The sequence below is a fragment of the Centroberyx affinis genome, unplaced genomic scaffold (assembly GCF_046629955.1).
Source record: "Centroberyx affinis isolate AG114_WGS23_722 - 3 ecotype Tasmania unplaced genomic scaffold, CSIRO-AGI_Caff_v1 ptg000609l_1, whole genome shotgun sequence".
NCBI lineage: Eukaryota > Metazoa > Chordata > Actinopteri > Beryciformes > Berycidae > Centroberyx > Centroberyx affinis.
This window is the reverse complement of record NW_027279240.1, coordinates 133831-160202: the sequence shown is the minus strand read 5'-3', so window position 1 is coordinate 160202 and position 26372 is coordinate 133831. Positions and strand designations below refer to the sequence as shown.

The 26372-nt window shown below is 43.0% G+C and overlaps 1 protein-coding gene across 1 annotated transcript; it reads left to right on the top strand.

Moving 5' to 3' along the window:
- Positions 1-341: 341 nt before the first annotated feature.
- On the top strand, positions 342-26098 carry LOC139643437 (guanine nucleotide-binding protein G(I)/G(S)/G(O) subunit gamma-12). Its single transcript, XM_071518580.1, has 3 exons — positions 342-703; positions 23164-23277; positions 23483-26098. The coding sequence occupies exons 2-3, from the start codon at positions 23182-23184 to the stop codon at positions 23606-23608; spliced, it is 222 nt and encodes a 73-aa protein (XP_071374681.1). The 5' UTR covers positions 342-703; positions 23164-23181; the 3' UTR covers positions 23609-26098.
- Positions 26099-26372: the final 274 nt, after the last annotated feature.

Below are 26372 nucleotides of genomic sequence, written 5' to 3'. Positions count from 1 at the left end.
AACAACAAACTACTTATATACTGTTCTCAAACATCAGTGCTGCGTCAAGCCAGCCAGAGACAGCCAGAATAAGACCGGAAGGTAGTTGGATTATTATTTTTTGGATTATGAATATATACTGAGAAAATGACTTTTTGTGGAGAAAGTACAATTTGATTTTCATTCATTTTTTACATTTTACAGATTCCTCCTTAAATATATTCTATATTTTCACTTTGGAACTTTGTATTGCCAAATGAAACAGTATGTTCGACAATGAGGATTTTATTTTGAAATTCCCAAGCGGAAACGGTATATATGATTGTGGCTGGTTTGACGCTGCTGAACATCCGTCAGTGTTCCCGTCGGTCCGCGTCTCTCCTCCCGACAAAGTTCGGCTGTTCTCGTCACGAAGCGTTCAAGTGGAGGAAAAGGAAAAGAGATTTGTCATACAGGGAAGGGGGAGAAAAAAGTAAACGACACTTAAAGATTAACAACAACAAGCGGCAGCGGAAAGTGAAAGCGGCACGAATCGGCAGTTTCGCAGTCGGCCGTGTGATCCTTCTTTAGTGTAAACACATTAGTGTAGTTGTGACATTGCGCGGTGAGCGACAGAGGGAAAGGTCTCCTCCCAGTTTGTTGACGGATACAGTTTGGCTTCAGTGAGAGGAGAGGAGAGGAGAGGAGACACGGCTAGACCTGAACTGTACATTACCCCGGCCAGGTAAGAGCCATGTGTCGATACACCTTTACATTAGCAACGGACGTCTGCGCTTTCACCAGAAGCAACAGTTGGCCACAGTACGGTCTTCTAAATGAGACATATTTAGTGCCATTGCTGCCAGCCGTACAGTCTTCATCCGTACATTACATGCAACAGTAATAGGGCAGCATAACATAATGGCCAACAGTGTTTCATCTTGGCCGTTAGACACTGTTCATCTGTGAATGCGGTGAACGTAGCGCACAGAAAAGGAGCTTTGCTGAATGAGAATGGTATTCAACAGGTGATAAGCTCGCGCTGAAGGCTTTCATAGCACACGGCTCCCTCGGCCTTCCAGTCGTGATTATTTTCCCACAGGCCCCACCTACTGTGTTTGCTACATAATGACTTTATTTAGAAAGAAACCAGATTATTTTAGAATAGAATAGTGCTTCATAGATTTGTAAACCAGCTACTTCCTTCATATGAGGTTATTGTGCAATAACTAACGTGTAAACACTTGCAACACTGCCAGTGTAGTCCAACATGAACCAATTAGACAGATTATGTCCCTGGTATGATGGTCAAAGTGCCTGTGGTGTTTACATGAGGCATCAACAGCCCTGTTGATGTGCCCGGGCCATTAGGAGGGCAGAATACAGACAGGCCATTGATAAGGCCAACTCATTAGTACCCCATTCACTGCCTTCAAAGCCTCCTCTCTGCACCCATCCACATGAGTGGGACCCACCGCACTGGAGGCTGAGGAGCACACACGTCCTGTCCTCCTTCCTCTACACCTTCATGGTGACAGGAATTTAGGTTGCTGTAATGTGCAACAGGTTTTATCATGTTGGAGTGAGCATCATGGAGCATTCTGACTGACACTGACTAATAGAAAGTACTTAAGTATTCAGGAGAGTTGACACAATCATGCAGACGTGAACAGAAACACCAGTACGTACATGAAGTCTGTCTCTGTGTGTCGTTCTGTCTCTTTCTCTCGTGAAAGCACCTACTCACTCCCTCACTCATGCATGCCACACACACACACACACACACACTGACATCACTGGTAATGGCAGGAATATGCAGCCGTATGCCGTTGTTTTATGATGAATGGAGGTGGTGACGTTCATGAAAAGCTGCCTTGTCTAATCTTGTCAAGTCTGGTCATAAGGCTGCCCAGTGCAGTTCCTTGGAACAAACACTAGGCCACTGTATTGGCAAAGCGTGTATGTTCACATTCACAAGAATTTTCCTTTTTATTCCTTAACTAATAAGATTTGGATGGATAGTCAGCAGTGGAGCTGAGGTTGTTTTATGACCTTAGTGGGGGGGGGGTGATCAGTTTTAGGGGCCTCCATTACAGGCAAAACAGGACTATGTAAAATCCACAAGCACTTGTGCCCTGGATATTGAGAGATGTGACTTATATAGAGAAGTAAACCTTTACCTCTCTCCACCAGCGGCATGGGTTTGGAGTTGTGAGTAGTTTAGCCTGAATTGCTGGCAGGATTTAATCTGACGTCTGACGCATGTAAACTGCCCAGTGACGGGAAGTGGGGGCTAGGTGGGTCGAGATCAGTGAACAGTGACGTGTTTAATGCAACGGTTAGATAAAAAGATACTGTAATGTCCACATGATCCCGAGGAAACTTCACCATATTTTAGGGTGGAGGGAGGATCGATTTAACCCCCTTCCCCCCCGTCTCCATATGAGTTTATGTTGGGGAAACAATGGAGGAACTGTGTGGATCGCGGCTGAAATGCTACACACAGCTGTAACCAATGCTGTAATGACTTATCAACTAGCAGGCTGTTCTGGAAGCAGCGCATCTCCCTTGACGCAGAATGTCGCCCGACTCGATCGGCAGCTCTGTCGGTGACTTTTGACAAACAGCCAGGCTCCGTTTCCTCATAATGTTGTGGATTCCCCTCTGGTCTTCCGCTGTATTTGTGGAAGTGTGAGTTGGTGTGTATGTGTGCGTGTGTGTGTGTGTGTGTGTGTGTGTGTGTGTGTGCGTGCGTTAAAACCTCCTTACTTAAATGTGTGATTCACATCTTTTCTCAACATTCTTACACACACACACGTTGATTTTATCTTTCTCTTTCTGTCTCTAACTCCTCTTGTAATTACTCAGATTATTATGATGTGACCAGCTGCTCAGGGAAACACATCAGTGACATTTCTGTTACAGACCTAACAAGGGTTACATGTCTGACGAAGCAAAAAAAAAAGATAATGACTACACTTTCCAAAACACTCCTTTTAACTCTCCTATTAATATTGCACACACACGCACCAGTAAGAACTTTGCAACATCCATTTTTCCTTTCTCGTCACAAGCTTTTCATCTGTTTGCTGCAGGACAGTTGTGTGTAAAAATGTGTGTGTTTGTTGTGTGTGTGTGTATGGGTTGATACTCTCCCTGTATGTTCTGTGTTGTTGCTTAAATTCCTCCCTGCCCAGGAGCACAGATGTACTGACAGGAGTGGTGGTGACATTGCGGATGTACAGTCACACCCATCTGTTGGTTTGGCAACAGAATGACTTGCTTTCATGAAATACCAAACCTTATTTGATGTGTGTGTGTGTGTGTGGTTTTTTGTATTAGCTCAAAATAGACCAGCACAATTATAGATCACATCTGCCCAGATATTGTTTTATTTCTCATCTGTTCTCAATTGTATGGCAATTACAAACCACCCGAAATTGGAATATTATAACGCAGCAAAAGACACGTGTAGGGCTGAACAATGAATCAAAATTTTATCGAAATCGCAATATGGCCTACTGCAATTTTCAAATCGCAGGAGGCACAATATTTGTTAAAGGCGAAATGTGTGTCAAAATACCATTTTAAATGAAATATTGTGGTGCTGCAGAGATGTCCTGGCCTACACATCATATTCTACAGACTTAAGAAAACATCTTTGTTTGGTACAGATCCCCGCAAAAATCACACCATAATCATTTTAATACATTTTTCAATGAAAATGAGAATAATGATGTAAAAATGATCATTCCCTCTAATATCGCAAATCATATCGCAATTGCAATAGCAGTCAAAATAATCGCAATTAGATATTTTTTCAAAATCGTTCAGCCCTAGACATGTGGTCGATGAAAGTCTTTAAAGTCTCTGCTGGCTTCAGGAAGTCAGGCGCTGTTAGTGCTCATGTTCTAATCGGATTCAAATCAACCCCAGATGTACACATTCACCAACCAGGAAGTGTTGTCATAGCAACTATCTCAGATAGGTAAAAGAAAAAGAAAAGGGTGCTGCAACAGACTTAATTTTCCCGTCATTGCTATGATGGGGAAATACGTTTTGTTATGTTATCAAGATTTCTTTCTGATTCACTATCACCACTCACCATTTTTCTCTGCTCCCTCTCTACATTTTCTCTTTCGTCACTGACCCCCTTTTCTATCTTAATTTCCCCAGGCTGGCTACACATCATAAAAGGCCTTTACTGATTTCAGGGTGCAAACTAGCTTCTGTAATCGTGTTCGTCTGGAGTGAACACCCCTCCTGGCTGTCAGGATAGTCAGCAGACAGACAGAACGGTAGAACCGGCATCTCCACCCAAACGAGGAGCACAGACTGAAACCTTGGAATGTTTGATTACCACAACTTCCTCTTCACAGCTACACAGCTTGTCTAAAAGCTCCCATATTCATTGATTTCATTTTCACATATACAATGGCTCAAGATAGGAATAATGTTCTTTATGCTGCTTTGTAAATTAGTGAAAAGGGCATTTATTGAATGAATTTTAAGACAAAATCCTCACAGGCAGAACAGTCACAGTACTAGACCCTGATTGGCCGACAACAGCAGCTCCTCTAATTCAAATGAGCTAAACCTGCTGAGCTCCAAACTGGCCTGATTACAAAAATATTAGTAATTGTTTAATGAGGGGAGCCAATCAAAACCAAGTCCAGTTGTGATGCGTTGAATGGAGTTTGTCCAAAACTGTCCGCAAAAAAGGATGGATTTTTGAAAATCAACAAAATCACATTTTAGCAGTGTCTTCATAAAACATCTTTGATCATATATGTACATAAACAGAATGAAATTTGAATACCTATATTAAGGCCACTTTAAGTTGCAGAATAATGCACTTACACCTATCCTAAGCTTCCAAACCTGTTGGGGAAAAACATGAGTAGAGTGCTTCTAAGAGGAGGATGACAAATTGGGCTCCATTTTAATTCCGATTTAATCCACAAGACTTGCAGAACTTTTTGCTCAAATTGTGAGTAGTAGGCCTCAGTTTGCCGTCCAACCAACCGGCTGAAGTTTACATAGCTGTTGATCCTTAACTCTGATTGGACAGAAAGAAGGAAGCAGATAAGACAGGCTTGTTTAGAGTGTAAACTATGGCCAAGGGTGAAGTTCCTTGTAGACACTGATCCGGGGTTAGTTTTGCAACTTTCCCTCTAACAGTCAGTGTTATGAAATGAGGCGGGGAAGCTGATTGCAAGTCAGTGCTTCAAGGGCGACTTCACTTCAGAGTGTAAAACTAAACAGGCGGCAGCAGTCCATGACAGACTGGTTGTGGCAGATATGTCAGTGGATAAAAGAATGAAATCAAGCGGAGATGAAGGGGGAAAACAGACATAAATAATTAGTTCATGAGGATGTCATAGTGTGTTTGACGGATGTTTTCTTGAAGAGCCTATGACTGAATGATGACTAATGATTAATGTTTTCAGTGGAGGAAGAGGTCCTATGCTGTCTCTGTAAGTGTAAGGTGTTTTTTAGAGGACCCGCATGTTAGGTCGAGAATCCATCAAAATTGGTGCTGCCGTTCTTCACAGGACTGTGTGTGTGTATGTGTGTGTGTGTGTGTGTGTGTTTATGTCTGTGTGTGTGTGTTTCAGTGCATAAGGACAGTGGACAGACAGGGAGACTGAGTGTAAATGGGTGAGAAGAAGGAGAGGACAGCTGACAAAAGGTTATTTATAGATCTATCGTGACAACAGACAATCTATTGTGAGGCTTACTGCCATGTTGAAGCTGCCACATGCAGGGACGCTCTCTGTTCTCCACCTGCTGTTCAAGTGTACAGTGGGAGTGGGGGTGGGGGGTTGGGGGGGGCATGCTGCAAACCTCCAGACTATTTCTGAAAACACTGCTTTTATCAGTTACATCATCCCCTAACTGTATCAGGCTCATACTAGCTGAGATCACATATTCACAGAGTCTCTAGGAGTTCTTAAGGATTATTGCTGAGGTTTTCTGATTTCATACAGAAAATATGGATAGGGTTTGTACCTAAATAGCCCTTGGTTAATTGGTTCTATTTTGCTACACAAGATGTGTCACTAATTGAATCTGTTGTAAATGTTAATTCAAGCTCAGGCTGGACTCTGAACTCTCAGCCAGGTGGATAAAAGATGGCTTTTTGAGATCCAGTTGTTACTGTTTGGCTATATTCAGTTGATTTCCATGGAAAACCAGGCCGTAGTTATGTCCTTTCAGGTATCTCAGACCTCTGGTGTAGTGCTTAGGTTTCATATCTCATGCACATTACATGCAAGCATTTACTGCACACTGCCTGCATTCAATAAGCTGTAGAAATAGTTATAAAAAGTGATAGAGCTGCTTGAAAAGATATTTTGAGAGATGTTTTCCTTCTCAAATCATAGAAGGGGGTTGGTGCCAAATTCCTCTTTTGAATCTCCTAAAAGTGATCAATAGTCTCCAAAAATGTTTATCTTTCCCTTTAAGAAAAAACTTCATGATGTGATACTCTGCTTCCTCCCAGTGGCAATGTGGCGGAAGTGGCTGATGTTTGGCAATGTCACAACACCCAACAGTTTTCATAATTTTTTGTTGGAACAATTGTGTAGTGTCTCTCTCACAACACATCAAGCCTTACAGCACATGATCTGGATTATACTTTTAGAGCTGTTATGTTTTTGTTTTTTCTAATTGTTCAGATTGTTGTTGTTCAGAATTTAAAATCAGCCCCTCAAATGGTGAGCAAGAGGAGGCGCTGGTGCTCTGTCTGAAAAGTTTTCTACATTTTGTAACACCTGCTGATCAGCAATCAGGTTTTGGGTAGACTGAATATGAAAATGATTCAGTTGGCATATTTTGTCCAACATTAGTTTGTTGAAAATGGCAGTGGGTTATGCTCTTTTCCAGGTTTTAGGAGACAAAAGCAAAATACTAAAAAGTGCCATAATGATGTGCAACTTGAAGGATGGTGAAATACATTATTGAAAACAACAACAATATAACAATGCCAGACAAGCATCAGTGTTTGGGCCTCAGTACAGTTTAGATGTGTCATCTTGAAGTTGCCATGTAACCTGTTGATGTTACACAAACTGCAGTTTCTTCCTTCTGCCACATGGTGGAGCACTCTACCGTCTAACGTCTACTTTCTCACACCCTACACCCCAAAGTGCCAAAATCAGTAATGGTTTAGGTGATTTGAATGTGAGTGAAAGTTACTTGTTTGCCTCTGTGCTCCATTTTGAGATGTTAAAACTTGAGCTGTGTGCCCATCTCTTCTAGCAGGTGGCAGGACTCTCCTCTGTGCCAGCTGATGAAGAAATTATGTGTTTGGAGGCTTGTAGATACAAATGGCTTCATGTTTAAGTTCAGACCTCTGCTTGTTACCAAGGTGATGGTGAAGAGATGTTATTGATCCGGCCACTAAACCACTCCCACAAGGCCTATTTGCCCGACAACGACAATGACACTCTTTTTCTGTCTTTCTCTTACACACACACACACACACACACACACACACACACACACACACACACCATCTGCCACTCTGGCACTGCCAGGTGGCCCTAACATAAGCTTTAGTAAACTCATCCATTATACTTAGTCATTTCCGTTTATACTCACAAGAGTGATAGTATATTGTGTGTGTGTGTGTGTGTGTGTGTGTGTGTGTGAAGTATCCTTGCAGAGAGAGAGTGTGTTACGTGTGTGTTTGTTGCACCTGTGACATACATGTATCAGCTTCACTTATTGGTCCTCACTCTCCATCAGACAGCTCTGATAGCGTCTGTGCGCCATTGTAGATCATATTGCCGTTAGGTTTACTGACTGGAAAGACTATAACCATATAAGCAGAGCATCATAAAAACACTGTGGCAACATGTGAGGTGGACTCCTGAGATCCTCTGGTCTGTGTTGTTAACCTACATTGGAGGAGTTGAGATATCTAGTCTACTGTTTAACAAAAAAGTCACACCTGCTCTAACAAAATAGCTAACATAATAATAATACTACTAATAATAATGATAATAATAATAATAATAATAATAATGCAATATAACTTTATTTATATAGCACCCTCTAAAACCAAGTTACAAAGTGCTTTACAGAGACAAGGAAGTAAATCAGGTGTAATCAAAGCAGGGCCAAAACCCACATAACAGAAATAAGAGCAGTAAAAACCACATAGGGTTAGTGAAATAAAACAATTATAAAATGGCTTTAAAGATAAAATAATGTCTATAACTAAAACATGTTTATAAGATTAAACATATTATGGTATTTATGTGTGTTTATGGATGAATTGTGAGCAATGCATTGTCTTAGAGTAGACTCCCAGTGAATTAACCTACTTCAAGTGCTTTGCTGTCTTTGAAACATATTGGAATTGGTGCACATTTGATTCTCTTGTCATTGTCATTGCCCATGTTCTTGTCACTTTTTCCCGGCACCTATTTCACGCTCAGCCGTCCCGGTGGGGGATCCCTCTGTGCCTCGGCCCACCCCAAGGTTTCTTCCATTTTTTTCCTAAGGCTTTTTCATGGGAGTTTTTGGGAGGCTGTTATGTCTTGCTATAATCTGTTTTTGTGTGTGTCTCGCTCTTTCTGATGTTTGTCCTATATCCATCTGTTCTGTGGTTGATTCTACCGAGTTAGGCTCATTCTCTGTACTGCCCTTTGAGACATGCTTGTGATGAAGGGCTATATAAATAAACTTGAACTTGAACTAAGTTTGCAGCCCATATAGCAATAGTGCAAGTTGTATAAATGCTGCGTAAAGCCTCCTCTCAGTCTGGTGGAATTGAGCCAAGTGCATTGAAGGACTCCCACTCACAGGAAGACACACCTTTCATTAGGACAGCAACTGTCCTCACTTGTGTTATGCTATTTCCTTTGACATGCACAGCATTTCATAAGCCCACACTGGCCTAATATGGGCATATCCTGTCAGAAGGGGATAGAGTCCAACCAGCTCAAAGCAACCTCCTGCCAGACAGGTGAGAGAGGATATCATTCCCTTTGACTTCCTTTGGGGCGTAATGCACTAACAGCAAGTGGCGTTGCATACCTGAACAGTGCAGTGTTGTGTCAGAAGCGTTTACTGAGAAACTGACTGGAGAATACTTTTGAAGGTGCAAAGGTATTTGCACCTACTGCAGGCTCTCATGACAAATAAAGCATTCAGACAGTGGACATGATGCTTCTAGTGGTGCCAGTGTGTTAAGTCAGCTGTGTGTGTGTGTGTGTGTGTGTGTGTGTGTGTGTGTGTGTGTGTGTGTGTGATTCCAGTGCGGGCTGGAGAAGCAATGTCACTTTGATGGATTCTTTCATTTCTTTAGAGCCCTTTATGAGTCTATGGGGAAGTTTGCTGGCATCCCAAACAAAGGCCGGTGTGTGTGCTTCCTCATCGAGGCCTAGCTGGGGGTGCGTGTACAGGGAAATTAACTCGACACCTGTAGCTCTGCGTGAGTGTGTGTGTGTATGTGCATAGGGGGCGTACGCTTCCAGAAATGTATGTGCTGGTGTCTGTGAGGAGGAACGACACCCTTTGTGCCTCTTTAAATCCTCGGGCCCCAAAGTTTTTGTCTGTTTCACTGTGAGGAACACGCAGACACAGGTGTCCAAGAGATGCACAAGTGCAGCCTGTGTCTCCTGGTCCACAGACTCGGCGTCCCCTCGGTCTCTGGAATCGGGTGCCCATTCACACTCGGTCAAATTCATTCACTCCAAGGCCTTTATTCACTTTGTTTGACTATGATTTATGGAGTAAGTGACTCTATTTCGGTGCGCGGCGGAACAAGGCCTTACATTTTCTCTGCTAGAAAGGGTTGTTGTACACTGGCTCCTTGTGCTGTTACCTCTTGAACAGTAACAAATGGGCAATGTTCCCTTTCCATGAGTTACTCTTTCCTTTTTTCAAAACTAGACACTTATCTTGTTGTTTGGAACATTTCTTCTTTTTTTGGCATGTCAGTCTTACAGTCTTATATCTGTACAGTTCTTACTTTTTGTACTCGCTAAAAAACAAATCATATCCCTGTGATGTATACACATTGTACATGACTGCAGTTGAGTTTTGTTTTTGATTTTCTGCTTATGCGAGTGAGACAGGTTGACCTTGTGACCTCGCAGAGTCGCAGCTGACCTACTTGCTGCTGAGAAATGGATAGAGGATGAAGGGCAAGGAAGTAAAAGGAGAAGGAGGGAGGACGATGAGGAGGGAGGATCGCTTTGAGGGAAATCGGGGTGGCCTCCACAGGAAGTGGCCTCAGTTTGACCCACGGTGTGAGCCTCTCCCTCCGCCCGACGTCTCTTTGAAACTGTAAGATGAACGGAGTCACAGAGGTGGAGGGAGGCAAAGCCATTCGTCTGGCTCCTGAGTAATAGTACCTCAACTCCCCGTGTGTGTGTGTGTGTGTGTGTGTGTGTGTGTCTCGGCTTGTAGGTCAATCTGTGTGACCGTCTGTCTGCCCCTCTTGATATATTGTATACATAACAGTTTGTTTTATCTCTCATGACTTTTGTTTCATTAAATGTTAAAATGTTTTGTGACCATATTAAATGTATTTAAATAATTTATTTTGCTTGCTTTAATTAAATTAAATTAAATTTGTCTCTGCACTCCCGCAGAATCACACCAGAAGACTGGAAACTTTGTAAATGATGCAAGATGGACATTGGGGAATTCAGTCTCCACTTTCCTTCTCTGCTCCCTCCCTGTTTCCTCTAACTGCTCATGTGTAAAAAGCAAAACCAAAAGTCCAGCTGACTTTCCGTGGCATGATGGGTATTTAATTCCCCTGTACTTCCACTGAATGTAAAAAGTGCAACATCAGACAACAGAGTGACGTCAGGTTTGTTCCCTTGTTGTGTCGGAGGTTTTGCTGGGTTTTTACATGGTGATGAAATGACATTGTTCACTTGTGCTTCACGTAAAAGTTCAGCTTGACTCTTCTAAGGGTCGATGGATTAGGTGCCAGACCTGGGTCAAATTGTACTTGCACATATTTTTGTCTGTTTTTTTCCAACCTACACAGCTGCCAGACGGGTGGGGTTTGCCACATAGGACACAACACAATGTGGGCTTGAAAGTTTAGACAATTACAGGAAGGTATTTAAAAGTCAATTATGTGATTGAAAACTTATGAGACACTAACTGAATTGTCCTGATGTGGTAAACCCCACCCACCTTAGTACCTCAAGCAGGTTAAAACAAACTCTAGGAAGTATTTATAACTGCATTTTGACTCTGGACTGCTTGGCCGTTTTTAGTTCAGTTTGACAGTGTCACACCTGGTTTGATGTTGCATTCTTTCTGTTTACCGAACTTGTCCTTGTGACCTGACTCTGTCCTTGTTGGTGCTCTGCATTGACAAAGGCCTTCAACCTGTCATAAAGCGACCATAAAACCAGTCACCTGGCCTTGGGAACAGTAGCACTGTAGGTGCTTGCAGAGTTCACTGAGAGAATGTAATGATGACCTGATAGTGCTAATCAGTTTCTTGAAACTAGCTATTAACTTATTAATGCTTTCCTGTTTGCACCGATGTCAACACTCAAATAACATCATAAACATGCATTTTTTCAGAGTGACACAGTAACAGGAGCAGATATGAAAGGAATGGACAGAAACACATACACTTGCCTCTGTAGATACTTCCGACTGACTCATTCCCGTTAAGTGTGTGTGTGTGTGTGAGGGTCACACCTTCTCATGCAACTTCTCCAGAGGTCACGTGTCGTATTCTGTAGTATTGTCCAGTGTTCACATGCCTGTCATTCTCTGCATGGCTGTGTTTCTTTGTCGGAAACGTCCCTGCTCACTCCCAGGTAACGGTGGATGATTGGGTCCTGAACTATATACGCAGTCGGTGCTTAAGATAAAGAAACCATGAGACCTCTTGTCTTATCATTAATCACTCTCAAAGTTATCCCTCTCTTGCTGGAGAATGTTCAATAGCCTGAAGGAAGGCTCAGCAGAAAAGCTGTTTCGGAGTCCTTTATTTTCAGCATTGTGTTGGTAGTTGACCCTCTCGTATGCAGGGTGTTTCCGCGTCAGGAGCACAAAAGCCGACGCGACAGATGGACACTTTGCTCAGTACTCTGTCAACAAGTAACCTACTGTAGCCTCTTCTTTGCCTCAAGTGCAATCTGTCAAGTAACCGAGCTGCTTCTCACGTTACCCACTTCTCGTATTCGGCTACAGCATCAAATGCTCATCTGGGAAGCGTCAAATTTGAACCCACCAGTTACTGAGTGTCTTGGGTGGCCTCCGGTTCAAAAGTGGATGAAAAGGCAGGAGCGTGTGGTGCAGTTTATAGGGATGGTAACTCTCAAACTGTTGCATGAGCCCCAACTCCCCCCCCCCATCCCCATGTGTTTCATGTTTCAGCTCTCGAATATCCACTGTACTGTGATCCCTATGTATCTGTAGCCCTCTCTGCCTTCACCTTGTGTAAGTACAGCAATGATGCACAAGCAGGGGAAACTGCTCAGACTCAGGCAAGTAACTGATATCCAGTCAGTCTTAGCCGGCCTGTTGAACTTTGACCTCTAAGGTCAAAGGTCAGCAGTTTGTAGACAAATAAATTTCACCCCGAGTGTGACACTGGATTGGGCATCGCTTCTCAAATATCCACTGGTTAAATGATGCAGTGGCAATATGCTGACGAATGTCGCATGCAGAGAACATTGATGAGTAACTCTTAAACATGCAATCATGCTTGCTCTCTCTCTCTCTCTCTCTCTCTCTCTCTCTCTCTCTCTCTCTCTCTCTCTCTCTCTCTCTCTCTCTCTCTCTCTCGTCTCCTGGGCGGAAATCATGTGGCCTGCATTTGTTTTTTCATACTAATCCTTTTGCCCTGGTTTACAGGGTTGGTGGCTGCTATTGATTTCAGAGGTGAGCTTATCATTAATTCTCTTTTTGCCCTCAGTTCACCATTGCAGCAGTGGTGCCTCACTGTTCTTTTATGATTTATCAGGACTTCCGTAGTCTTTCTAACTATTCCATGAAGTATCATTAGATATATTGAGTGTAATAAATAGAGCAAGGATTATAAGATATCAGTATATTTTTTACCTGACAACATTTTTACGCATGTAAATATATACTCACTTTTTTATTGGGCACCACCCCCTCCAGCAAACACACACACACGCACACACACACACACCTCACTCCAGCCTGTTTCACCTTCTTACTAATCCCATTTCCTCTTTAGTTGAAAAACAAACTCTGCTTTATGACCTTTACTTTGTTGTCTAATGCGTAGTGTGACGTCTGAGCATTATCAATTATTCCATCCATGCACGCTGCTCTTTAACCCTCCCTGTCCACTGCCATCACCACACCCCTCCCTCTACACCCTGGCTCTAAATTATTCCATCCAGGCATCCCTTATCGTTCTCTTTACCTCTCTCTCGTTCCCCCCACTTCTCTTCCTCCACTCCTCCGTCTCCCTCGTCCGGCCCCAGAGGGAAAGAAGAGGAGGGCGAGGGCCGACTAGCGTACACACTGCAGACCTTTGGCCCGCTGCAGTAGTAACGTGCATGTCGTTAGACCAGCCTGCGAGTGGAGGCTGGAAAGACTGACTACATTTGTTTATTGTTCCATATAGGCAGGGCAGTGTTAGGCCAGAGATGGAGATCCATTGTATAGTATCTCTCTGCTTTCGTCATGAATAGCAGCATTCAGAGGCGGGAGGGAGGCGCGAGGCAGAGGGCTCACAATAGCTTTAAGTTTTATGGCGTTCCTGTCGCCGGCAGCAGATTTTTGGCATGGAACCAACTGCAACATACACACAGCTGCACAGCTTGCTCTCTCCAGCTGAACTCTCTCCCTCTCACACACACACACACACATACTCTCATCTCACTCTCTCAGTCTCACTTGCAAGCACACATCTTTTTCTATTCCTCTTGCAACACTCTGCCCCCCCCCCCCCCCCAACACACACACCCTCCATTCACTCCTTCCCTGCATCCATTTCCAGCAAACTCCACTCTGTCTGCACTAAGCTTTCTTTTGTATAGTTTCTCGCAACAATGCTGTTTATTTTGTGAGGGCAGAGCAGAGAGACGCTGCCTGGCAGCCTCTCTGCCTGGGTCGCCCGTGGCTCCTGCATGTCACCCTCTTTGCGTCTGCAGTGACGTCTGAAGGGCATTATCTGCCATAGGTCTCTGTTTGTTTTGGGCTGCTCTGGGCTTGATAATGGCCCATTACTGAGGAACCAGAGGCTCCTAGGCACCTCAGTGGAAACTGGAAAGACCCTGCTAATCTGGATGCCACCCAGCTGGCATTCAACTTAATATCAGTTAGCTACTGTGGCAGTAGTTTTTAGCTAAAACTAACTCCACAGTAGCCAGCAGCAACAGTGACCTGGTGGCTATTTTTAGTGCAGGCTCTTTGGAGGCAGCTAATGATATCACTATGGAGCTGGCTGCTCTCCCTGTCTATGTTTTTATGGTGTAACCGGAAGCTTGGCATCCTGTGTGTAAAGCCGGGAGATGTGTCTGATGATTTGGGAGATTTGAGCAGCAGGAAAGTCTTATTGTTCCTAATGGATAATTTAGGTTGTTTCATCTCTTCTGCGGCCCTCCCTTTGAAAGAATGCAAGATGTTCAGTTGACGGTTGCATTAATGAAAAGGGGAGACTTGAGTCTGTGATTCAATGTCATTCCTCCTTGCTCTTTTACTTTCTTTGTCATTGTTTCCTTCTCTCTGTCTGTCTCTCTATCCTTTCCTTCTCTCTCTCCTCCCCTGATACTGATCATATGATTTGGATGTCTACTTCATTTTAAGAGGGTGAAGTAGCCTGCTGTGAGGTGGTGGAATATTGGAAGTCATCGAGTGACATGATGACAACACTAGGACTATTTTTAACTGGATTCCCATGGATCAGTTAATCATAAATCTCCATGTCTTTACCACATGCATTGCACTACATTTATAAGGAAACATTGCTCTGCAAAAAATCCCCTCCCTTTCTGCAAAGGAAGCCTGGCTCAAATAACAATACTCAGGATCTGATGTAATCCTTTGTGCTGTTGGATGAGGGTGAGCACCTGCAGTGAAACCTAGCAAAGATTCTTTAAGTTAGGGGGGTAAGTGTGTCTTTAGGGTTATCAAGTGCATTCTGGTGTACTGGTGAACTCTGATGACCCAAAACCAAACCAACCCCCTCTATACCTGCTTAAGGTATCTATTAGACCTTCACTTGCCTACACTACACTTACACTACATTGCACCCACACTTAACCTACACTGCACCTACACTTAGGCTTACACATAGTCGGACACAACCGATAATTTCCAATCTCAACAGTAGGCTAATGGGATGGCTGACCCTGCTAGCTTGAAATGGCCTATTCAGCAGTTCAGAAACCATATTTTACCACCTGATATGGTAGTAAAGGTATGTAAAGAGAGAAGACGAAGAAGAAGGTGAGGACAATGTTTGGGTCCTTGTTTGAATGGTGTGAAAATGCACCCATTCCTCCTTCACAAAAACAAGAGACCAGTCTGTGTTTATCCATCCATGCATGAAACTAATGGTTCGCTTAGGGAAAGGATGAAAGGAGGGCGATCAGTTTCCTAGGAATTGGAACAAATCGCTGCTGCACCATTACTCTGCAGGTCTAAATTAGGCAACATTAGTCAAGTAGAAGAGTGTGTATACTGTGCCCTTAGTGTGTGGAGTGGAGTGTAGCCTAATCAGTGTTTGGCCGACTGGAGAAAGTCCTGTTTCATTGTGTGAATTCTCTCCTGCTTAATCCTCACATACCAGAGGGTTGATTGTGCCCTGTGTTATCACCGCTATCTGTCGTTATGTCAGGCAGGCAGCGTCCCTGACACACTATGTGCTCCACTTCACCTCTGTACCACCACTGGCTACTGTATGTGTAGTACAGTTATGTTCTTACAATCTTGTTCTAAGTATCGTCATATTTGAGGACAGTAATAGGCTTGCTTGGCTTGCTTGGCTTGCTATCTCATGGATATGCATAGCTTATTATCTAATTGACGTGCATCTTTTTTTACTCACTACTGTTGAATTGAGTTTGAAATTAATTGTCTTTACTTGGACTACCATGGCAAAACTTGTCAGCCAACTAGTCTGCGCTTCTTGCAAAACAAGGCATCATTCATAGTTTCTTCTGACAGGAATGAGCCTCAAGTAATTACACGTGAATTTAGGATTTAGAAATCCCACTAAAATGAGTTCAGTCTAGTCCTCTGTCTAGACAATGTGCTTCTGTGCAACAGTATGCTAGATTGTTTCTTTTTTTTTATCCTGTCAGACCACAGACTTACAGGATTGCATGCTATACTCACTGAGAAGCTATGTGGGGGTTTAGGTTTAAGCAAAGGTTTAAGTGTTTTGGGCTGATACAGAAGCAACACAGAGCAAACGGTTGCAGCTCCACCTGTTTACTCTAGAATACTTTCCATTAACCTTTGTACAGTAATACAGTTTTTCCTGGAAATGTCTGGTCACACAAAAATAATGGACACCCTCCAGCCAATCAAAATCAAGTATTCACCCAGACTGGCATAAAGAGCGCTGAGTTTCCCAGTATTCCCTCCGTACTGAGTGTGCTGACAGCGGCTGGGCGGAGGCCGCTCAGCTGCACTTATCTCCGTGAACATACCTGCCAAGCTAGGGTGGTGCTGCCTCTCTTCATGCCCCCTAAACCAAACATCATCTAGTTTTCCACTTCCCTCAGCTGTCTGCTCTTTACTGTGGTCTGTACTTGTGTGTAGTTGATAAGCCACATGCATGTATTGTCTTTGCTATTGCTCCTGTAAACTGTACTTCTTTCTGTCAGTGCAAATTACCCCAGATGCATCAGAGAATATGTTGGAGTTGCAGTGTTGTTTATTTGGTGTTGAACCCACTGTCGCTTGCCTTTTACAGCTGTATCCACTTAGGCGTCTATGAATCTTGAAAGGGCTTTGCTATATATATATACCACACAGTTGCTTTGTAGTAATATTAATTACTCATGTAGTAGCATTTTGGAAGAATTAGGGCTATTTTCCCCTGGCTTGCCTGGGACATATGGAGCCATATTAAACTTTCCCATGCAAAGAAATTGCAAGTGGCATAGTCTGCATGAAGTTGAGTTTATTGCCTCAGCACTCTGACTATCCTCAGGGTCCTCTAGTCTACATGGATCCAATTTCTCTGGGGAAACAAAACTGTCATAATGTTTCCCAGGTCAACATCATGACAACGGTTGTCTGGCGAGCCAAAGCCTAACAACAACTCTCGTAGAAACCCCCTTTTTTTTCTCAGTGGGAAAGTGGTGATATCACTCTCGCTTTCCCCACAAATCCTTGGTGGTTCTCACAGTTTCAGCAAGTGCCAGCCCACACCATCAGCAATCTCTGTCTGTCTGTCCCTCTGACTCACTCTCGCTCGCTTTCTCTTTTACACAGATCTAGAAAATCAGCAAGTTCTCTCCCACTGGCTCATAAACACAATCCCACTTTACTCAGCAGCAGGACTGATGACTGAGTGTTATCGAGTTTGATAAGCACGGTAACCAAGTGAAGACAAGCGAGTGTTTATAGTAAAGCAGTAGGAATTTCACAGCAGCACTGATCTGATCTGATCGCCACTGAACCACAATGCGGGGTCGTGTTGTAGGTGCAGAGGTAGACGGTTTCTCATTCAGCTGGAAAAGTGCTGACTGCCAGCAGAGAGGAGGACAAGGCTACTTTTAGCTTTGCCTGCAGACTAGGAAACTCCTGCTTGCAGAGAGAGACAGAGGGGGGGTTGTCTGTGGGGTAGAGGAGAAAGAAGTGTATGTGTGTGTGTGTGTGTGTGTGTGTGTGTGTGCAAGGGAGAACAACCGGTATTTTGGCTTGTGGCTGAGGCCCACGTCTTTGAACTCTCTTTTGTTCAAAGCAGCAGACATCTGTCTCGACTCCAAATATCGCCTTTCCCTGATTCACTGTTTCCATGTGAAAGAGACGGGACTGTGGCGTCACCTCTCAGCTGGCATGAAGTCAGATGCCAGGCTGTAGATATTTATGGGCATTTCTAATCAAGCACAAAATTAGATGGCCTGGAGAAGTATTTCAGCATATTATATTTCAGAAGTAGAAAGTCCAATTCTTGTACATGGTGATCAGCCTTGTTTCAATATAAAACACTTCCAATATATAAACAAATAAACACTGAACATGTCGTCCCCCACGAATGATGCAGAGTAGTAATGGGGCAATAAGTAGAAAATATGTCTCCTCATGTTTCTTAATTATATGCGGCAGGGAAAGGGGAAGAGGAGGTGCCATTCACTGGCGTCCAAGATATTGTGCGTGACTTACAATTAAACAAACGCTGAGGCTCCCCCTGTAGGCCAATCAGTGCAATTTTGACAATGCTGAAACAATGAGCAATGAGATGCACCATTCCACTAAGTTTTGTAAGAAATACAATCAGCAACGTCCAATATATTGTGTGTGATGTACAGACAATTAAACAAATGTTGATGCGCCCCCCTTAGGCCAATCAGTGTCATTTTGAAAATGATGGAAAGGAAATGGAGTGGCGTCTGAGATATTGTGCAGACAGATGGACAGACCAGAGCCGATCCATTGTCCCTCTGCAGATTTCATTGTGGGGGACAACAATGAAAAACTCTGAAAAGGAATTTTTTATATGATTCACCCTACTGGAATATCTGGTGTGCACACACTCCTTACCCCCTACCCATTCTTTCATAGTTAAAGGAATAGTTCACCCCAAAATGAAAATTCTGTTATCCACTCACCCCCATGTTAGTCTAACCTGCGTTGAAGTTGGTAGGACCACCAAACACACAGCGAGTTAGCCCCCATATGTTCCATCTTAGCCTTCTCCCAAACTATTGAAGATAAGAAGATTTTTACAACTCCAAAAAAAGCATAAATGTCTATCAAATTTCTCCAAACAGCTTGTGTAGCATACTGTAGCCTACAGAAGCAAGTCTAATGCCAGAGTGCTGCATCATGCACGCGTGACCAGAACATTGTCAGTGAGGAAAATATAGGAGATAATGAGGTAAATGTTGGACTTTTGGACCCACAGTGCAGTCTTTTGGCTACAAAACACTTGGATTATGCTGCATGAGCTGTTTGGGGAAATTTGATGGACATTTAATTATTTTCTGGAGCTCTAAAAAGATGCCCCCCTTACCTTCAGTAGTTTGGAAGAAGGCTCAGATGGAGCTAAATCGCAGTATTTGGTGGTACTGCCAACTTTTTTGAATTTTAATTTTGGGGTGAACTATGTCTCAAATGCTGCAACGGAAGCTTCTGCATACCCAAAAGGAGTGAAACAATGTTTTTCATTTTTCATCAGTCATCTCTTTATCCTTACCTACCTTTCAGCACCGAGGGTCAAGTCCAAAGTGCAGCTGACAGTACTTAAGCCCTAAAATAGAGTTTGTTTCCAGTGGTGTTGCATTATTACAAAAACTGCCCCAATCTGACACCCACTGATACTGTCTTAAAGGACCACACATACGGTTGACAGGTTCGTCTCTCCTTTTAGCCTTTAATGGATATCATTTGTATTAGTCAGCAGAGTCAGAGTTTTCTTCTGGTCTGGGTTGCACTATAGTAGTAGTATGTCAGACACACATGCGCGCGCACACACACACACACACATACTTTTTCATCCTTGAGTGTTGGTGTTAATGGCAGTGAGTCATAATGGTTGCCTGTTCTTGGTACTTTGAACACAGCGCTAATGAATGGCATGTGTGTGGGTGGGTTTGTGTGTGTAAGGTACAGTAAAGCAGTGGGGCCACTCCATTCTGTGCAGTAGGTGGTCCTGTTGAGGCTACAGGATGAGGGCTGGTGGTGTGTGTATGTGTGTGTGTGTTTTGTGATAGGGTGGGCTGTAGAGGGGTGGTCTCTTTCTGATCCTTGGAGGTAACTTTTGCAAGACCCTTACATGTGCATGGTGGTTCCTATGCCACACACGCACACACACACACACACGCAGGGGGAGGGGGTGTGCCCTCCCACAGAAACTCAATCAGACCAGTGGTGCCGGTAGTAGCTGGCATCACATCACAGCGGTTGCATAGTTTGACTGAGGTGAGTCATTTGGGATGGGCTGCCAGCAGAAATCACTTTTGTTTGCTGGTGGGTTTGAAAAGCTGCCTCTCCCTCACCCCCCACATGCTGGGTGAGCTGGTATTTTAGTGGCATAGAGCAGGAGGGCTATAACCAATTATTCAGCAGTGGATTTTTTTATGATACTTTGTTGATGCCCATGGGGACATTCTCTTTGTGCTTGACCCCTCCACACAGAGGTCAGAGGTCAGGCTCAGCTACAGAACAGCGCCCCTGGAGCTGGTAGGGAGACAGTGTTTTGCTTTAGGACACTTCAGCAGGACAGGTGCTTGCTGTCACAGGGGCTTGAACTTCAACACCATGCAACCCCACTGCTCACAGTGTATCTCAACCAATGAGGATGCAATCATTCTGATCTGGTTTCTTTTGGATTAAGAATCCTGTTTCCCCTGTCCCTGTGGAGGGAATATTTTAGGGAGAGGAACTGATGTTTACATAGCCAGAGAGCTGAGATAACTATGTTCAAATCCAGTCTTGGATTATTAGTTCTAACTTCCCCCCTGGGATGGTTTCCAAGAGTTTTCCCAGTGAACTTATCAACGCAGCCCAGTCGTGATTTTTCCCCTGTGAAGGATGTTTGCATTTCTTATGTTATCTCTTCTTCATTGTTGTGCTTTTTGACTAGCTTCTGTATCATGTTAGCATATTGCACAAATTATAAATTGTGCAATCTGGTTTGCTTGATGGAGCAAGGATGTCCAAGTTTTCACCTGGCACCAATAGATTACCTGTTCAGAAAAGCTATTGAAGCTGGTACAGAATAAGTTGGTGTCTATCCAGTATTACCACAAATGAATTGCTGGTGACTGTTGCCAGTCAGCTGAGAAACTGAGTCACGGAGTGCATTATTGTTATAAAATACTGGCCTGGTCGCTGAAACTGATTATTTAATGAGCAAGTTGGGAATGGTATGTTCCCTTAGGACAATTGTTAATGTTCACTTGGGACGATCGTTCACTTCGCATTGTACTGCCTGGCCTTTCATGTCTCTCTTTCATGTTATTAATAACATTTTAGCTCTTTGAGTCGTCCTTTGCCCTGTTTTCCACAGAATGATTAGCTATCTTTGGATGGAAATGTAGCTCTCTAATCAGTCACTCCAAAGCAGAAGTCAGAAAATGGGAATTTTCCTCCCTTTCCTCCTTCCTCTTTGCCTTTATTCCTCCCTGTCTATTTGTTCCTGAAACAAATGAAGAGCTATAGGATCCAGCTATACCATCAAAAGCATTGTGAAGGGACCACATCCTGCCAGGCAAATAGGGTCTCACAAAACAAACATACAGTCCTGGCAACATAAGTCATGGTATATTATTAAAACTGGACTTTCAAGTTGTTTTTTCTGTTGCAAGGTTTTCTCTGCCATGCATGTCATGCCCATCTGTCCTGTTCACTGCACCGTTCCTGCATTTTATTCTTACTTAACCGTTACTCTTAGATCTGCCTGTACTGTCTGTTTTTGTTCATTACACAAGATAAGTTCGGAGAAACAGTACTTTCAGCTTCCTGTTCCCTGCTGCGAAAAGACAGTTTTGGTGTAAGAGGTGTGTGTCACAAAGAAGGCATGTGTTTGTGTGTGAGAAAGCGAGAGAGAGAGAAAAAATAGCAAAAACGGAAGCAAGAGAGCAGGGGAGGAGAGATGTGGAAGCAAGCCAGAGCTCCCACGAAGCTGAGGACTGTAGGATGTGTCCAGGCATGTTCCCATCAGGTCTGTAAATCATTACCAGGAAGTGGAATTAGAACTCCAGGATAACGTCTCCAACCTCCAACCGACTGCCGCCTTCAAACCAGATTTACTCCCAACGTCCCCCACCACCCCCTCAACCACATGCACTGAACTCTCTTTACATTGCTGCTGCCTCAGTTTGAATAGTGATATCATGTAGTGTGAAGCAAAAAGATTTTCAGTGTCATGGCTGCAGTTTAGTGCCTATCAGTCTAGCCTACTGTTAGACTGGCAGCCCAAAGGCTTGCAAAACCGATTCTATGCTTTTCTGTGGGTCCTTGCTCTTAAAATCCACCTTTTACTTATTTAGATAACCAGGAAGCCATAGAGCATCAGAGAAGTGATTCAAAGAAACTCACAAACTGCAGCAGAACTTCTCACTACATGTTTGCACCCACAGATATTTTAAATATATATTAATATATTTTCACAATTTTTGTGGTGTGAGGTCGTGTTGGTTGGCTGTGTGTGTGTGTGTATGCATGGGTGTTCCTCCCTTGCACATTGCCTTAACCTTTTGTGCGTATTTGGTGCCGGGCCAGATGAAGAAACCTTGATGATGATGTCACTTCTGGGAACAAACCCTGCTGAGGAAGAGGAAGTGTGGAAGAGTTGACCCTTACCAACCACTAGGGTTGTTCTGCTTCTGCACTCAGCCGGCTCCGCTGCCACTACACCCGAGCTGCAGCCCGTCCCCTGCAATAATACACAGTTAAATCATAGACAGACTGACATAACCGTGTTGACACAACATCCTCCCCTGCTCAGACCGAGTTACCGGCCCATGTTCTCATATCTACTGTTTATTCATCCTTTGTTCATTTCAACTGACATGAGAGTTGTTTTGACAAGCTGCTCGGTGATTTGCCAAGCAGCTGGCACATGGTGTCATAACCGACCTGTTCCTATTCCTTGAAACAAGTGTGGCTTTCCTGCTTGAGAGATGATGCTGGAAGGTGTGATGCAAGTCAAGAGGAGGGTCGGGGGATACTGTACTCTCTGTCATGTTACAGTACAAGCTTGTCTAATCTCTGCTCATCGTGTTGTGGCAGGATTATCTTGTACGATTTGACCCCAAAAAATCTGAAAAAGATGCATGAATTGTAGACAAACCAAAGCTTTTAAGAAGTAAACGAGAAGTCACTTGATCTTAATAGTAAGCTTACCATTCATGTTTTATCTGTTCCTAGCTGTAATTCATTACAACAGAATGAAGAAATGCATATTTGCGTCATTCATCCATGTTGTGACCTCATTGCAGCGTTGCTTTACCATGCAAAACCTAGACCAACCCCCTAGTTTCTTGTGTATTTTCTGTCCTGGCTTTCTTTGAACACAACTTGAATGTTTGCTGTTGCTTTTCCTTACAGAGCGTTGTATTGCCCAGGATGTCTTCTTCGAAGACTCCCAGCTCCAACAACATAGCCCATGCCAGGAGGACGGTGCAGCAGCTCAGGCTAGAGGCGAGCATCGAGAGGATAAAGGTACAGTGTGGTAATATAGAGATTATTACAGTGTAATGTGGTATTATGGCACATTTCTATGCCATGTTGGAGGAAACCTCTTACCGGTAACACAGCATGCAATGGCTGGTTCACTGTAATCTGTTTACTGATGTGTGTGTATGAATGAAAACACCCTGAACACACTCTTCTCACCTTCTGTCTTTCTCTTCCATTGGTTCTGTAGGTATCCAAGGCCTCTGCAGACCTCATGAACTACTGCAGCGAACACGCCAGAAACGACCCTCTCCTCGTCGGCATTCCCGCTTCAGAAAATCCCTTCAAGGACAAAAAACCCTGCACTATATTGTAGTGGACGCCGTTTAGCCTTTATGTGTTTATTTTTTGCTTATTCATGTTGCTGTATTCTTTTGTTGGGAGGAGTGAAGGGTGGACTGTGATCTATATCATTACCATATGTTCACCTGTTCTGCAACAATTCACCAATTCAACCACTATTTTCTCAAAAACAGCAATTCATAATCAGCCAAGTAGTGCCATGGCTGCCCCACTACCTTGTATTAACTGAACCTGCTGTCCTTGGCAGTGCCACTGTGCAGTTTGAGCTCTGACCACTAACAAGACTTTGGTAGTATGAGTTGTAACGGCATTGTAAAGTACCTTATGTTGCTCAAATAATTACAGATAGCAGATATTGTTGTTATCTCAATATTTTGAACACTCTGCAATTATGGATTCAGTCATTCCTTTGTACTCAGTTTCATCTTCATTGGGCAGTGACTGTTAACATCTGTCTGCTTCAACTCAGTGGATTCATATGGCCAAAGTTTCTCTCCAGTCCTTTAACAGCACATCTGTTTTAAGTCGGATAATAATGTCTCTTATCATATGGATTACAGACCCCATTTCCTCCAGGATTTTACAGCTTTTGTCCAGTTCAGAGCAACTGAATTCAGTTTAGACTGAGCTGGCACAAAAGTTAGAGTGATGCACCTTTGATGGGGGCAGAAATGTCACTACTTAAATTAGGTTCAAATAACTAAAATTATTCCACAACCCATTGCAGTTGTGGAATAATTTTACCCAGTGGGGACAGGGCCGTGGCAATCCAACTCCCACTTAATCCATAGTTTTCCTGTCTGATATTTGCAATGTGATTATGAAGTTATTGAGTCATCATGCTGAGAAAAGTTCCACTCAGTCACCCAGTCTTAAGCCAGTGGGATCAAGATGATCTCAGTGCTGTGACGCTTTTGGAAACTGTTTGGTAATAGAGCACTATATGTAAAAGATACATAGTGTGGCTAGCTTGATGAATCAAGCTAAAATGAAAATGCTTTACCACATCATGTTGGGCACTAACTGCAGTGCTCTTGAAATCACTCCAACAGCTGATTAACAGTACAGAAGCCTTATTTTTATTGTATTTGACAGCTGACACTGGGTGCATCGCAACGCTATGTGTAGAAAAGGTTTTGAGACCCTGGGACCAAGTCAAACCATTGATAATGCATTTGAAAATGTCAGAACATGGGTCTGAGTGAGAAAATTTAGCATGTTTTATTTTTCCGAGGTACGTTTTTGCAGGACGTTAACGACAAGAAGCTGTTGGAGCAAGTATTACGCAACACTGTGAGCTGTGTCAACTTACTCATCACAATAAGTGTCTTAGTCTAGTGAATGTGCACATCATTGTCTTCAAGTGTTTTTTGGCGCAAGTATTGTAGGTGCAGGCGCAGTAGGTAGTGTGCATTGATAATAATACCACTCTCCCAGGACTGCTTTCAGATTTTCTTTTAAAAGTATAACATTTGTGTTGGTGGGGGTCTTCAATCTTCAATCTAACATGTCCTGTATGTTTTGATTAGCTGAGGGGAGCATGTCTGCTATGGTCAATTTAGACTGCGTAATAACAGAAACAGAATAGATAGTATAAATTAAAATGTTCTTACACTCAAAAGCCTTACTTATGTTTGCCTTATATTATGAAGAACACACTTACTTGGAGTATTTTCTTTAAAAAAAAAAGAAAGATGTTTCTATCAAATGTTTTTATCTCTATGTGATGAAAGTGAGTTGTAACTATATCGTGCCATCGTTTTGTCTACATGTTGTCACTAGCAAAAGATGTGTAATTGTATTTGACTACCTGGTGCTCCGGTTTTCAGCTGTTTTGGTATTGTTGCCTTCTCCAAAGGGTACGTTCAGGTCTTCAAATCAGCAAGATCTAGTGTTGTTATTTTCCAATTGTATTTTTTTATGATTGTCTCTAACAGTCAATTCTTATTACTTGCAATACGATTGATACTAAATCATTCCTGTATGCCACTTAAAAATAGATTTATAGATCACTACTGCCATGTCATAATTTCTGTCCATCCAGCAACAGATTAATCAATAATTTAAATGTCAAAATTTACAATTCGAGAATTTCTTTATTGATACACCAACCTTTGTATGAAGACATAACTAAGGTTAATAAAGTGAAGCATTCCTACAGTACGATACTGTACTAATATCTAATTAAAAAGCAGTGATGTTAACCTGGTATACTTCAGACATCTGTTAATGTGGCTTTACTTTCACATTAGACTTACAATAACTGGAGCTGGATTTACATGTGACACAGAGTTCATCTGTTCATCCCAGTCTAATGGGGAAGAAAAATCTGATCCTGCTGTTGTTTCCATGTTCAGGCAGCATTGAAGAGAGTTGTGCTGCACAGACATGAGAATCAGATTTGAACTTGTGATGTAACTCCAGCCAGCGAGTAACGACCCTTTGCCTCTCTGCTGTTGCAGTCTTTCCTACTGTTGTTAATAAACAAGAGTTTATTACGGCATTCTTTTGTCCGGTTTACTGCTGTCACGGCTCTCTCCCTAACAGATATAGACAGATAGATTGCGAGATTCATTTAACAATCCCTATGGGAAGACTTGGGAGGTTGCATTGACTATGAAAAAATACAGTTTCCTTGGGAAACCTCAGTGGCAAATGACTACAAATTTATGTAATCTTACAGTATTTCACCTTGTATTACCACAGATATAACTAGGCTAACAAGTGGGTCAAGGTTTTTCATTTACTGATAAATAGCATGGGATGCAGCTAGGAAT